This window comes from Phycomyces blakesleeanus (genome assembly GCF_001638985.1).
Source record: "Phycomyces blakesleeanus NRRL 1555(-) unplaced genomic scaffold PHYBLscaffold_1, whole genome shotgun sequence".
NCBI classification, from domain to species: domain Eukaryota; kingdom Fungi; phylum Mucoromycota; class Mucoromycetes; order Mucorales; family Phycomycetaceae; genus Phycomyces; species Phycomyces blakesleeanus.
This window is the reverse complement of record NW_017265134.1, coordinates 323,057-338,017: the sequence shown is the minus strand read 5'-3', so window position 1 is coordinate 338,017 and position 14,961 is coordinate 323,057. Positions and strand designations below refer to the sequence as shown.

The window sequence follows — 14,961 nt, the reverse complement described above, 5'->3', positions numbered from 1 at the left end:
TCGTACCTGTAATTAGCAATCTGGCTACATTCAACGTCAAGAAACATGTATCAATATATATGGGTTCAAGCAAAATAATAACTGAGATATTTAAATGCCGCCAATATATATGTAAATAAATAAATGACTGAGATACTATTTTTAACAATACAAAATATAAAAAAGTAAACTGTATATATAAATATATATTTTAAGCTTTAGAAAAAATAGAATCAACAACCTTGCATTGGATTCCATTTTGAGAAAGAGAAATAAAGAAGTAGCAAAAAGATAAATATCTCCTTTTTTGTTTAAAATGTCATAATTATGTAATTACAATCCTTACAATCATTATAATTGATTTCTTGGTTTAAAGAAAAAGAAAAGCACAGTACAGTACATATATAACCATTCAAAGAAGTATTCTAAAGAAGTCAATAATGAGTATATACATACATCTTTATATATATATATTTATATATATAATAAGTTTAAAGAAAAATTGTGTTTGAGAATAATAATTATGATGATAATAAGTTATCAATTGATTATAAAAAAGAAGAAGAAGAAGAAGAGGGGATAATAAATAAATGATCAAAAAGATCTTTGAATTTAATTGTACCTTTTATATATATATATATATATATTTCTTGTAATCAATTGCGATTTTGATTAGCTGAAATCAGATACTGATTTGTGTTACTCAAATTTCTATTATATTATATTGCATTGTATTGTATCTTATTTATATATGTATAAACACAGTTGGTGTATTCGTAGCTGAGCCATCTTTCTTTCGTTCTTTTATGTGCTTGTATATTTGCAAGCCAATAGACTGAGATTAAAGACTGTCAATCTTGTAACACTCTGGGGCAGAAGATCTGACATGACAAGCCATGACAGATAAACCAAAATAATATATATATATAAAAAGATTTGATAATTGTATATAGATATCAATATGTGTGGGTTATCAAATGGGAGACATAAATGTGTGTATATATGCTATATAGATAGATATTTAAAAAGAAAGGAAAAAAATATAAAACGATGGTAAAGCGTAAATGGGTGGGTGGGTGAGTGGGTGGGTTATTGTAGATCAAAGAAGAAGAATAAGAAGAAGCAAGGGAAAGGAAACTAAATAAAGCGTGAAGAAAAGAAAGAGAGATATAGAAAACAAAAAGAAAAAGAAAACATAAAGGCAGATAGATTTTAGATATGACAAAGGAAGATAAAGAAGTAAAGGAGATAAAGAAGTAAAGAAAGTAATAGATAAGTAAATAGATAGATAGATAGATAGATAGATAGATAGATATAAATAAGTAAGTAAGTAAGAGATAAAGATATAGCGAGGTTTTTCTGTGAGTGTTGTGGCTGATTGATTGGTAGAATTGATAGCCTATCCTATTATTTGTTACCAATATTGTGGTAGGCATATACTTCTAACCCATCTTCGTCTTCTTTCTCAAGCATTGGTAATAAGATTCGTCGTCTGGCATTAATAAACCAATTGCTCACTTGGTTGAATGACAGATTGGTTTTTCCCGCCAGTGCTTCTTTTTCTTCCTCATTCGGATAAGGGTGTTTTTTGTGTTTCGTGAGCCAATCCCTGAGAATTGCTGTCGTAGTCTTTGGGAGATTACCGCGTCTTTTTCTGATTTTCAGGAGGGGAGGAGAAGCTGGTGCCCGACCCGCGGGAACAGCATGAGGGTTGGTTGTACAAGACATCAGTGAGCGTGATGTCTGTTTAGGAGACGGCAAAGTACTTGGAGGAGATGGAAGATCGTGAAGTGAGGACGTAGAGGAGACTGAAGAAGTAGAAGAGGATCGATGAAGGTCTAATATAATATAAAAAAAAGAACCATTAACAATTGTAATAAAGAAAAATCAAAAATCAAGAAATTATATCGTAATAATCATATGTCATGTCCAGTTTAATAAGCTTTTTTTTTATTTTTATATTTATTTTTATTTATTTATTATATATATATATATAGTATTTTACCTGTCTCTACACCAACGTCAGTCCAAAATCGAACATTATTTCTCAGCATCTGCTTGACTCGCATTCGATGAGAGTCAATAGAGGATGCATGTTGGGGATGATGGTAAGGGATGCGAATGTGTTCGAGGCTGCCGGTGCTGTCTCTTACAAACTTGTGGTCATGGAACAGAATAAGAGGCTTAAAGCTGCGTAACTTTAAAGAATTCAAGGAATATATATAAAGAGAGGGAGAGAGAGTGGGTTCATGTTAATACAATAAAATTCTGTCTGGGTGCTGAATGTAGTAGCATTCAGTCCTTACATTTCTGTCAGTGGGTGCCATACAGGTGGACATGTCAAACAAGTAAAAAGGAAGGAAGGGAGAATGGTGGAGTTGGAAAGATTGAAACTGTTCGAATACGGTTAAACGATAAGATTTTCTCTCTTTCTCTCTCCATCACCCCCACTCCCACCCTCCATTTTCATAGGTAGCCAAAAGGCACATCAATGAGAAAAAGCATCAAACTTGAACTAACAAAGCCACCTGTACGACTATTGTTATATAATATAATGCTAATACAAATTACCCTTTTTCGGTCTTGTTTAATCCCTGCACAAATTACGCAATATATTCTTTACCAATAGTAAGCATAGTAGTTGGTTTACTATAAAAATATATATATATTTTTTATTCATTCATTCATTCATTCATTCATTCATTCATTCATCAATACATATATATTCAATAAACACTAATCAGTGCAAAAATATTTAATAACAATAAAAAGGCAATAATAAGGGTCAGAAAACAGAAATCATATGAAAGAATAAATCTTCCTCAATAGTCAACAAGACTGTAATACAAATCCTACAAGACTTTCTTCCTTTCTGTATGACTCGTGCTCTTATTCAACATACAGACACACACATATATATTTCACTTGATTATATCACTAACTAGAAACAGGTGTGTGGAGATGTAAGCCAGAGAAAATAAAATAAAAAGGTGCGTTTAAAGGAACAATAACTACCTTTTATGGAAGTCTCCAACGTGAACAAGTCACAAAAAGGACTTTATTTCTAAAGCAAGAATAAGAGAGAGAGAAAAGTAGCAATACTATATATGGAAATTACATATAAAATAAAATAGTCATTTGTGAAAGTACAACCAAATTATTATTATTTTTGATAAGAACTTCTTGGATTATTATTTTTCTTAGCAGCCCAAAGAGGTCATTAGAACGAGACTGGGACTCTCTCTCTTTTTTTTTTGTACCTATCATTTTTCTGTATACAAGACTTTTTTTTATAATTTTTGTACCTTTGTACTTTTTTTTTGTACTTTTTTTTTTGCTTCCAAGAAATTGACAAGTCTTTTACTACTCTGACATTTGAAAATAAAATATTACTGCTTTATTTATTATTTATTTTTTGATATTTATGCCCTGTTTTATTTCACTAGCTACTAAAAGAAATTTAAAAAAAGACATAATATAAAAAAAACAAGACTCAAGAAATTAAAACAAAAAAAAAGCCAACCTTTGGGGAACCCAACAATCGATTGGACAATTGTCAACGTCTTGCATTTCGTATTTTTGTGTATGTATATATAGAGAGGCGATCAATGTACCCTACCCTACCCTAACCTACTCTACTGTACTGTACTGTGCCCTACCCTTGCTTACCCTTACCTAGATTGCCTAATAATAATAGCATATATATATATATATATATATATATATATAAAGCACATTCACATACACACACAATTATAGTTTAATTTTTTTTTCTTTTTTCTTTTTTTTACATTTTTTTTTGAATTTTTGAATTTTTTTTCTTTTTCTTGATTCCATGCCACTTCATCAACGAACAATTATGCGCGAAAGTATCGAAGACGAAGTTACACCTCTCGAAACCCTCGACTCTGTCAAAGACACAGCGGCTCTTCTCGGTGATCAACCTCGGTTCGGAAAGACTGTTAGCTGGAGCGATCTCCCAGCATGGCTGCAAGACAATGTCTACATTACTGATGGCTACAGACCTCCTATGCCAAACTATAAAGACTGTTTCAATTCTCTTTTCTACCTGCACAATGAAAGCGGTTAGTTCAAACTATATAAACATACAACATAAGGGCTTGCATATTAATTGATTCTTTATTTTATCTTCTTTTTTTTTTAAAAAAAAAGTGAATATCTGGTCTCACTTGTTGGCATTTTTCGTCTTTATTGGACTTGGAATTTCATTTTTGTGGAATCAGCCATTTGCAGACAGTCTGACACGATTCGACTATGCATACTTTTTTGCATTCATCATCGGTGCCTTGGTCTGCCTTGGTTTCAGTAGTAGTTTCCACTGTCTCTCATGTCATTCGGAGCCTGTTGCTGCTGCGTGGAACCGATGTGATTATGCTGGTATTACCAGTTTAATTGTGTAAGTAATTTATTTTATTTATTATAAGCTACATTTGATCCATTGATCCATTGATTTATTGATCCATTTATCCATCTTTTTATTTTCTTTAGAGGATCTTTCTTTCCTATTATTCACTATGGTTTCCACTGCCACACTAGAATTCAGAGTAAGTATATTGAGACAACCAGAAATTATGAAGATTGTTGCATTGGATTTGGTTGCCTAATTAATTCTTTCTTAGCTTTTTACTTGGTGGTTATTACTGTCTTGGGATCCTTTACTGTAAGTAACAGAAAAAGAAAGACATAAAATTGTTATTATGGTGAATTGAATCTTCTGTACGTATGTAGGCTGCCATTACTCTGATGAAGCATTTCAGAACTCCTGCTTATAGATGGATCAGAACATCCCTATTTTTGGCCCTGGGACTATTTGGTGTTGTACCCACACTTCACGGAATATATATTTATGGCTTTGATAGAGCTATTCACACCGTTTCATTGGCAAACCTGCTTCTAATGGCAGTTAGTTATGTCACCGGTGCCCTAATCTATGGTCACAGGTAAATCAAGAACCGTACAGTGATGCGTTATATTATAATATGCGGGGATGTGTGGGGGTTGCGTTCGTAGCTGTCACACGAAATATAGTACTGATCCCAAGTCCATCTTCATTTTTCACATGTATATCTAAAACCAAAAAAGATTGCCAGAACGATACTACCCAGGCACATTCAACATCTGGGTAAGTTATATAATAACCTTGAATCAATATGTAGTTCAAAAAGAGCAATAAAAAAAAAGACTAACAATCATAAACTTCTTTAACTTTTTTTTTTTGATTTTAGTTTGCCTCTCATCAAATCTTCCATATCTTTGTTGTCATTGCACTCATTTCTCATTATCTTGGTGTCATGAAGGCTATGGAATACTGGCACAAACATGGCAATAACGTTTGTCTAGATTTCCAATAAAAATAATAGCTGTTTCATTTCTTTCATTATAATCATCATCATCATCATTTACTTTTTATTCTTTCTTGTTGTTGTTGTATATCTCTTATCTTCCACTCTCATTCTCTGCTTGTGTAAATTGTAATAAAACCCTCCTTTTATTATTATTATTATTCACTGAAAATAAAATGTTCACTACCATTTTTATTAACAATTTTTTATTTTTTGGAATCTCAAGTTGGATTTTTATCTCTTGGTAATTCACATGGTATTTTGACTTTAACTTGGTTGTCACAAATGAACACAAAACGCCTTTAAAGAAGAAGTGAATAAGTATAACTAAGGAAAAATCACAAGATTTTTACTGTTTGTTCATTCAATTGGCACAAGTCTTGGCCTATCAATTGCAATGTCTTATATTCTCTCTTGTGTATTTGTTAAATCCAGTCAATGTAATTAAATGCTATTAATTGTGATATGAGATATAAAGAGGTTCAGTATGGCCTATGGTCTCGAATCATTTACGCCAAAGTATAAATATGCAGCCCAGTAGTCTCAATGGTCTCTCTGCTAACCATTCTATTCACTTGATTAAATTCCAAGTTCTTACAAGACTCTTTTTTTTTTAAGAAAAAAAGAAAGGATCATTTTGAGCACTACATAAGATTTTTGATAGACTTATCTTTGGCATCCATAGTATGTATGTAATGGTTGTGGTTAGATTAATGTAAAATGATACAAGACTTACTTTGGTTGACATGTATGATTTGATTTGATTTGATTAACAGATCAAGATTCGAAAGCAAGTATTTTGCATTTTGCACTTTATCTTTCTTTCCCTTCTTACAACATTTGTATGAGTGTGTGTTTTTAGGACAATACTTCCCTAGATTTGTTTCCAATGATACATCTATACTTTATTAATATTACCATTACTATTTCATTTTGATTTTATTTGATATAGTGATAGTAATTTCGTGAATGTATATATATATATATATATGTATGTATAAGTATTTGGTCGTCGCCTTCTTCTTTGATCCCTTGAGTTATATGGTGATGAAATAACAATTGATAATATCTGTTTTTTTTTATTTCTTTGTTCTTCTTCGTCCTTTTGCTTCTTTTCTTCTTTATGTTCGTCTTTGTCTACTGATGTTTTATTATTTTTATTATCTTTTTGTTGTTGTTGTCGTTGTTGTTGTTGTTGTTGTTGGTTTAATCCCTTGCTTTTTTTTTATGTCTTAGAGACCAACAGCCTCCTTCAGCATCTCCTTTCTCTTCTCAATTTCTGCTCTGTCGACTGATTGTGCTGAAAGAAGTTCGTGGAGAGAGCCGGCGTATGGCAATTGCTGCTTGGTTTTGACGACAGCGTCCACACGCTCATCCAAATTGTCCAATGTCACAAAGTTTTCGGTTGAGGCATACAACTTGGAGATCAACTTGAGACGGCTTTCCTTCTGGTTGGCCTCGAACTGAAGACGGTTGGCCACACGGGTGGCATCGCGCTTGGTGCGGGTGTCAGCCAATGACTCGGTTGCGTTGAGCGAGAGCATCGAGACAACTTCGTCTTCAAGAGCCTTTTGTTCCTCTTGTTCCTTGATCAACTCTGCTCTAACAGCCTCGATCTTTTCCTGATTGAGCATTCTTTTGGCAGCAGCAGCAGCCTCACGACGGCCATGCTTTTCGAGCAGTTCCTGAGCGTACTGGTGGCGTCTGGTACGGAGCTCTTCGCGATGGTGCTTCTTGGGGCTGGTTGTCTCTGCAGCGGTACGTTGGCTGGCATTACCGAGGTGGGAGGGCAATGAGGTGCCAAGATTGCGACGCTTGGAAGAGAGTTTGGGAGTGTCGCGACTGTTTGGAGGAGGAGCGAATCCGGGAGCATATCCAGGACGAGTGCTCTCAGCCTCTGTTGTGAAGAGACGGAAAGGAGTCCAGTGTGCCTTTGTTGTTGCTGTGGTGGTGGATTGAATGAGACGATTGAAGCGTTGCATTGTTATTTATATAAAAGGGTCTCTTTTTTTTTAAAAAAAATTATTTATTTATTTTTATTATTATTATTGTTATTTTGGGTGGGCAGAATTCATTCCTCTGACTTTCTAACTTTCTCCCTCCCTCCCTCACTCCCACACTCTGTTACTCTCTCGTATTTCTGGCTTCTAAATCTTCCCCTCCCCTCCTCTGAACTTGACTGGGTCTGGTGAGTGGCGGACAAGAGAGTGAAAATGAAAGAGAGGGGGGGTTGTGACATCAAAGCGAAAAGCAGTCCGAGAAGCATAGAAAAATAGTCGGGTAAGATGAATTGTGCTCAAGCTCTGATGAAAGTAAATCAACCACAGGCCTATATTTTTATTATTATCACTATTATTATTATTATTATTACTACTGCTACTACTACTAATAGTGCTATTAAAGTACAAGAGATAATTTTCTCTTATTATTGACAAGGCACTAAAATAAGCAGATTCTTTTTGGTTCTATAGATAAAAGTATGGACTACATAGTTGGACTGAACTTGGCCGAGCCGAGACGAGCAATGTAGTTTGTATAAAATAAATTTTTGATGTTTGTGCGTTTGTGTGCTCTGTTTTACACAAATGAGAAGAGTTCAATGTTCTTTTTCATATTGTTATACAGAAAATTTCGCTTTTGTTTATTGATTTGATTTATCTGAGACTAAAGAGTCGTACCAGTTTCTTTTGGCACAACCAAGGTGGTTAACATATAAAGTAAAAATAAAAAGAAATCACGCACACAATAGTCGGAAACACCTTGTCAAACTATCACACATTCAAACAAGAAAGAACCACCATGAATTCCAACAATAATACATTATTCTGTTTTTTTTTTGATATGTGCGATTCTATGCTATGCTATGATATGCTATACAAGATATCCTTTTATTCACTCTATTATATGTTATTTCTTGTCTTGTACAAGTTTGGTTGCATGAGGACTCTATTATGACAACTAAAGATCACAATTTTTGTCTTTTTTTTTACCCCTTTTATATTCTATTTTGCTGTTCTCGGACTCTTGGACAGATCCCGGCCAGCTTGACAGACGTATCTGGGTTTCAATTCTGATAACAACAACAAGCAACAAGCAACAAGCAACAAGCCAAAATCAACAGGCAAATGCTTGGCCCAGGCACACTTGGCATTTTGATTCTCATTTGATTTGTCAAAATAATAATAATAGCACCAATGACCACCAGCTATTAGCACCAACTAATACCACTCCCCTCCCCTACCCTTCTTTTACACCTCCTTTAGAATAATATAAACATTAATATTCTTTAGGGGCTTTGACTTTACAAACGATAGAATATCTTTTGACTCAAGCTATCTTCTTTTCTTATATAGTGGAGACCTAAATCGCACGTGTTTTCTTATAGAGTAAAATACGAATAAATGCCTACAGAAAAATAAAGTAAGAAAAGAATCAAAAGTTACAAGTTGTATAGGTTGATTGGTAATCGGAGTCAAGTAAAAGTAAAATGGGGGATTTTGTATTTTGTACTTTGTATTTTAGAGCGGGTAAAATAAATAAATAAATATGATGAAAATAATAATAATCACCTCATTTGACTGGTGGGAAGCACTGACAAATATAAAGTATATAAATAAATAATATTTCTTGTAAAGTCAGAATCTTTTCTTTTTTTTTTATTTATAAAAAAAAATAATTAATTTTTTTAAAGGTCTTCTTTATTTCTCTCTTTCTTCCTTTCTTCTACTTCTTCTTCTTCTTGCATACCAAAAAAAAAAAGAAAACGAGAAAGAAATAAAGAAGTTTTTAAAAAGGGTCCTTTTTTTTTATAAATCTTTTCTTCTTCTTCTTCTTCTTCTTCTTCTTTTGCTGCTGGTGGTTCACTTGGAAATAATAATAAACCAGAGGGGCAGATACATAAACCAGGAAACGATGAACTCGACGCTCACAGACTCGACTCCTTATCAGCTCAACTGGTTGGAGATCCAATGGGCTCAAATGTACGAGGGTCGCAACCCTTTGGTGGTTACAGGCATCTTTGCCTTTCTCTTGCACGAACTGGTTTACTTTGGCAGATTTATTCCATTTTTGATTTGCGATTTTATTCCTTACTTCCAACGCTACAAACTCCAACCCGTAAGTACAATACCACCAATATAAACAAGTATTTGTGTGCTTAGTGTTTAGTGAATGTGAATGTGCAGTGTTGTGCCTAAGAAAGAAAGAGAAAGAAATTACTAGTTGGATCTGTCATTACCAAGATTGGTAGATAGATAGATAGATAGATATTATATATAGTAAAAACAAAAATACTTAATATGTGTGTGTACAATATGTAGAAAAAAATCAATTCCAAAGATGATTACTGGAAGTGCACAAAGAGTGTCCTCTACCAACACTTTGCTTTCGAGGGTCCTTTGATCTTGCTTTTCCACCCCATGGCCAGCCTACTAGGCATCGATATTGACGTTCCTTTTCCTTCTTGGTGAGTTCACAATAATAATAAGAATAAGAATAATTATTATTATATTAAAGAAGTACAAACATATTAATTTTTATTTTAAAACCTTAAAAAAAAAGGTCCGTGATTGCTGTTCAGATGGGAATCTTCTTTTTCATCGAAGACTTTTATCACTACGTTGTCCACCGTATCATGCACTGGCCTCCATTGTACAAAAAGGTTCACAAGATCCACCACGAGTACTCTGCACCCTTTGGTATTGCTGCCGAATACGCCCACCCTATCGAAACCTCGATCCTCGGACTTGGTACCATCGGCGGTCCTTTGTTCTACCACGCCGTCGTCAAATACTTCTTCAGTTCCAGTCCCGGGTGGAACCTTCACTTGTTCTCGATGCTGGTCTGGATCGTCTTGCGTCTCGTACAGGCCATCGACGCCCACTCTGGATACGACTTCCCTTGGTCTCTCTGCCACTGGATCCCCTTCTGGGCAGGCGCCGAGCACCACGACTACCACCACCAAGCATTCGTCGGTAACTACGCTTCCTCGTTCCGCTGGTGGGACTATATATTTGGAACCGACAAGAAGTACCGCGCTTATCGCAAGCAGCAAGCAGCAGCCAAACGCTCCTTGGATAAGAAAAAGGCATTGTAAATTCTTTATTGTTATTATTATTATTATTATTATTATTATTATTATTATTATTATCTTCTTCTTCGTCTTCTTCTTTACCTAGCTTTAATAGTACATTTTATATTACAACAAACACTAGAAAACCCCCCCTCCTCTCTATTCTATTCTCTTCCCTTTCCTTCCCTTCCCTTCCCTTCGCTTCTCTTATTATCCTACGTTTTTATTGTTTTGTCTTTCTTTCTTCGTTTCTACTTTACACCTTACTTCCCTCTAATTTAACCACGCAATAAAACAAATTGAACCATTCTGAAACAAATGAAGCCAAATTGAAACATATTGTATTATATATTTATTAATGTAACCAAAAAAGAAAAGAAAACAAGTAAAACATGTACATGAGTATAGAGAAGTAAAGTAAAATAAAATAAGAATAAGAATAAAGCAAATTGTTGTAATGGATTGGAGTAGAGCAAAAAGTAAGTATTGTATTTGCGTGTAGTTTAGTTTAGTATAGTTATAAGCCAGATTGGTTATCGTTATTAGTATTATAAATATTATTTCTATCAAGGAGGAGGGGTGGTAGTTCGGCATCCAACACCAATACCTGGATTCAACTCTGGTCGCCTTCGTAGGGCCTCTAGATAGGCATGCAGCCGTGCTCCCCAGGAGTGGACCCAGAGAACACGCCTGCTAGGCGGCGGCACGATTCTCTGGATCCGATGCTCTCCAATAAACCCTTCGCTGTCAAACGCATACACAAACACTCCTTCCACATGGCGCACCGGTATATCGACATTCATGCCCAACAACTGGTTCAATCCAAACGACGGCCGGTGGGTTCCCTGCAGCCGCCAACGAACCTCAAGCGATCTCACGACTCCCTTGGTGGCCAAGACGTCGCGCAGAGGATGGATGTCGGGCATGTCATCTTTGTTTTGAGGATCCCAGCCCTGATTCTCACCAGAATCTTCTTCTTGGCTTTGATCGTCTCGGTTATTTGTGTCATCTGGAGACGAATCGGCCGGAATATCTGGCAAGACGCGCATCCGGGTAATCTCAAACTGGATTGCATCAAAGTACATTCTCAGACTCCACCGAAGAGCCTGTGCAATATGTAAGTAGGTGGTTCGGCCTTGTATTGATAGCCGAGTGTAATGAGGATCCGACAAGACAATGTTATTAGAATAGATTGTGTCATTCTCAAGTCCATTTTCAAAAAAGTTTGGCAGATCGTCCTGAAGTATTGCAATAGCTATTTATTATTATTATTATTATTATTATCATTATTTAAAATAATAATATACACAAAATAATACATATTACATATATTATAATATAATATATAGTATCAGTACTCTGAATACATTATATATACATATTATATACATATTTAAAATTTAAATTTAAAGTATTTACCATAGCCAACTCTTAGTTCATATTCGCTTGGCCGAGTGTCTTTTGACTGGGTGGACAATTGACGTTGACAGCCTCCGATAGCTAATACTCTTGCTTGAGAGTATTTGCATAAAGTAATAGTAGTAGTAGTAGTAGCAGTAGCAGTAGCAGTAGCAGTACCAATACTACTTTTAGTGAGTAGGTGAATATTTTTTAAAAGCGTTGTTCTTAGCATCAAAAATACCAAAACAAAACAAAACAAATAAAATAAAATAAAATAAAGTGCAAAGAAACAAGTATTATATATAAATTACATTGTTAATAAGAAAAAAATAAAAAAATAATAATAAAAAATAAAATAAAAATCTACTATGTATGAAGCAAGGTTCATTTCGCATAAGTGACAAGAGTATACGTCACAAAGGAATGCACGTGCCTTAATCTTGTTGAGAACATTAATTAATACGTGGTATCCACTACAGTATATTATATATATATATATTTATATACATTCTCTTCCCTCCTTTATTTTTTTTATTTTTTTTTGGAGATGAGTAGCATAACAGCGTTCGATACGGCACATGAAGATCTTGTTCATGACATTGCCTATGATTTCTATGGCAAGCGACTTGTGACCTGTTCATCCGATCAACGCCTCAAGGTTTGGGATTTCGTTGAGCATGAAGATTCGGCTGCCTGGGAAATCAATGATACCTGGAAGGCCCACGATTCGTCTATCCTCAAAGCTATCTGGGCTAATCCCGAATACGGACAAGTGATTGCCAGCTGTTCATTCGATCGACAAGTCAAGATCTGGGAAGAACTTTCTGTTGGTAATAATATAAATTTAACATAACATAGTACGAGTACATCAATAGTACTATATACTATTATTTCTTTCTTTCTTTACTGTTGTGCCAATATGGCCCTAAAATTATATGGTAGACTGACTTGTTATTTATTTATTTTTTAAAAAAAACACAATGATGATGCTAACGACTTGACGAATCAATCTACAAATCAACCTTTGTACCTGCATAAACACACACACACACACACACACACAAAAGAACCCAAGAATAGCCAAAAACGTTGGGCTGAAAGATTCCGCCTTGTTGAATCCCGCGGTGCTGTATTGGATATTGCATTTTCACCAATCCCAGGTGCATTGAGACTAGTAAGTCTATATATATTCTCTTGTTTCATTTAAATAGAACAAATACAAATACAAGTACAAGTACAAGTACAAGTACAAGTACAATCAAAATCAAAATCAAAATCAATTTTAACTTTAATTGTTTAAATAAAGGCTACATGTTCAGTTGATGGAATTGTGAGAGTTTATGAGGCTTTGGAACCTACCAACCTTGCACAATGGTCACAGATGGAGGAGTTTGAGATCGCATCGTCATCCTATGCTACCTTGCCAGATAACGCAATCAAGGGACACATACAATCACAGCAGCAGCAGCAGCAGCAGCAGCAACAGCAACAGCAACAGCAACAGCAACAGCAACAGCAACAGCAACAGCAACAGCCTGCACATACCAACAGCACAAGTTCTAGCAACAGCTCTCAAGCTAGCCATGTTATTGGCGGAGCAGGAGGAGGCGGTGGATTAGGAGGCGGTATCGGCGGTATCAGCGGCGGTACTGGCGGTAATGGTGGTATTGGCGGTAGTGGCATTGGCGGCATTGGTATTGGTATCAACGGTGGTATCAACGGTGGTATCAACGGTGGTGGTATTAATGGCGGCGTCGGTGGTATCAATACTGGTAGTGGTATTGGTATCAGTGGCGGTGGAATGGGTGGTAGTGGTATGGGTGGAATAGGTGGAATAAATGGTATTGGTGGTATTGGTGGTATTGGTGGAGGAGGAGGTGGTGGTATTGGTGGTAATGTAGATGGTAGCCAAATATATCCTGTACCTTACTCTGGAAATAACTCTGGAGTAGTTGCGTCTACCACCCAAGGCATTTCACCCAACCCTGCAAGTAATATCCAGACCGCATCATCATCATCAGCCACCCAACCCAGCCATCATCGACCGATTGATGCCGACAGTGGATATTGCATTGACTGGTGTCCCAATCGCACTGCTACTGCCCTGATGGTAGTCGGTCTTGGAAAAGAGATTGGAGCACGGGCAAGTTTGAGTAGAGTGTGAAGTATTAGGGTTTTTGAAAATGCACACAAAGAGAGAGAGAGAGAGAGTATTTGTGGGGAAAGGAAGTAGGAAGTTTTTATATGTGCAAGTTTATTTATTTAAAATAAATTTTATAGATATTCAAGCACGATGGACATAATCGTTGGTACCCAGCAGAATGTTTGCCTGAACATACACAAGAGGTGCATGATGTGAGTTGGGCTCCTAGTATGGCCCGTTCATACCAGTTGATCGCTACGGCGTGCAAGGATCATCATGTCCGGATCTTCAAGATTACCGAGATGCCCTTGACTGGACTGGCTCCGTCTCAGCGCGCACAGTCAATGTCGAATAATGGAAGACAAGGAGGACGTATTGGACACCGGCCACTTCAGGTTGAAATGATAGGTGACTTTGATGATCATCATGCAGAGGTAAGACCAAATAGATAATTACGCCCTCCCCCCCCTTCTTTTTTTTTCTATCTCTCTTAAAATTATTCGAACACATTCTTGGAATTATATAAAGCAAAATATACATATTTTTGACAAGTTATATTGTCTGAATAATTTTTGAGAAAAAAAAAAAGACTGATAAATATAATTTTATTTGAAATAAATGAATTTTTTTTTTATATTATATTATATATAAATAATAATAATTTTATATACACACAAAAACACAAAAATACAAACACAAATATATATATATATATATATATATTTATAAATTTATATATACACAACAATAACAACAAGGTCTGGCGTGTTGAATGGAATGTGACTGGAACTATTCTGTCATCCTCTGGTGATGACGGTAAGCTGAGGCTGTGGAAGGCTGGTTACGATGGACAGTGGCGTCAAATGGCAGTGCTTGCAAGTACACATGTATCTTCATAATCACAATTAAATAAAATAAATATTTGTACACACTCATTATCACTGTTACCATCATCATTATTGTCGTTGTTTTTGTTGTTATCATTGTTATTAGAGGTGAAAACA

The 14,961-nt window shown here is 35.5% G+C and overlaps 6 protein-coding genes across 6 annotated transcripts; 3 read left to right on the top strand and 3 right to left on the bottom strand.

Annotated features, from left to right (window-relative positions):
• Positions 1-971: 971 nt before the first annotated feature.
• On the bottom strand, positions 972-2,318 carry PHYBLDRAFT_178562 (Homeodomain-like DNA binding domain-containing transcription factor; the record flags this gene model as incomplete). Its single annotated transcript, XM_018438004.1, has 3 exons — positions 972-1,817; positions 1,985-2,177; positions 2,286-2,318. The coding sequence occupies 3 exons, from the start codon at positions 2,316-2,318 to the stop codon at positions 1,387-1,389; spliced, it is 657 nt and encodes a 218-aa protein (XP_018298409.1). The 3' UTR covers positions 972-1,386.
• Positions 2,319-3,828: 1,510 nt separating this feature from the next.
• On the top strand, positions 3,829-5,539 carry PHYBLDRAFT_129099 (hypothetical protein). The gene is made up of 7 exons (XM_018429263.1): positions 3,829-4,064; positions 4,153-4,396; positions 4,489-4,544; positions 4,620-4,660; positions 4,729-4,940; positions 5,083-5,122; positions 5,226-5,539. The coding sequence occupies exons 1-7, from the start codon at positions 3,839-3,841 to the stop codon at positions 5,349-5,351; spliced, it is 945 nt and encodes a 314-aa protein (XP_018298408.1). The 5' UTR covers positions 3,829-3,838; the 3' UTR covers positions 5,352-5,539.
• Positions 5,540-6,574: 1,035 nt separating this feature from the next.
• On the bottom strand, positions 6,575-7,324 carry PHYBLDRAFT_61417 (hypothetical protein; the record flags this gene model as incomplete). Its single annotated transcript, XM_018440802.1, has 1 exon — positions 6,575-7,324. The coding sequence occupies one exon, from the start codon at positions 7,322-7,324 to the stop codon at positions 6,575-6,577; it is 750 nt and encodes a 249-aa protein (XP_018298407.1).
• Positions 7,325-9,096: 1,772 nt separating this feature from the next.
• On the top strand, positions 9,097-10,725 carry PHYBLDRAFT_120337 (hypothetical protein). Its single transcript, XM_018428736.1, has 3 exons — positions 9,097-9,458; positions 9,662-9,807; positions 9,903-10,725. The coding sequence occupies exons 1-3, from the start codon at positions 9,255-9,257 to the stop codon at positions 10,435-10,437; spliced, it is 885 nt and encodes a 294-aa protein (XP_018298406.1). The 5' UTR covers positions 9,097-9,254; the 3' UTR covers positions 10,438-10,725.
• A 254-nt stretch (positions 10,726-10,979) lies between these two features.
• PHYBLDRAFT_161012 (hypothetical protein) lies at positions 10,980-12,046 on the bottom strand (the record flags this gene model as incomplete). The annotated part of the gene is made up of 2 exons (XM_018434331.1): positions 10,980-11,668; positions 11,833-12,046. The coding sequence occupies 2 exons, from the start codon at positions 12,044-12,046 to the stop codon at positions 10,980-10,982; spliced, it is 903 nt and encodes a 300-aa protein (XP_018298405.1).
• A 315-nt stretch (positions 12,047-12,361) lies between these two features.
• On the top strand, positions 12,362-14,889 carry PHYBLDRAFT_36860 (hypothetical protein; the record flags this gene model as incomplete). Its single annotated transcript, XM_018440084.1, has 6 exons — positions 12,362-12,644; positions 12,882-12,988; positions 13,121-13,218; positions 13,849-13,972; positions 14,095-14,391; positions 14,716-14,889. The coding sequence occupies 6 exons, from the start codon at positions 12,362-12,364 to the stop codon at positions 14,854-14,856; spliced, it is 1,050 nt and encodes a 349-aa protein (XP_018298404.1). The 3' UTR covers positions 14,857-14,889.
• Between the last annotated feature and the right edge of the window lie 72 nt (positions 14,890-14,961).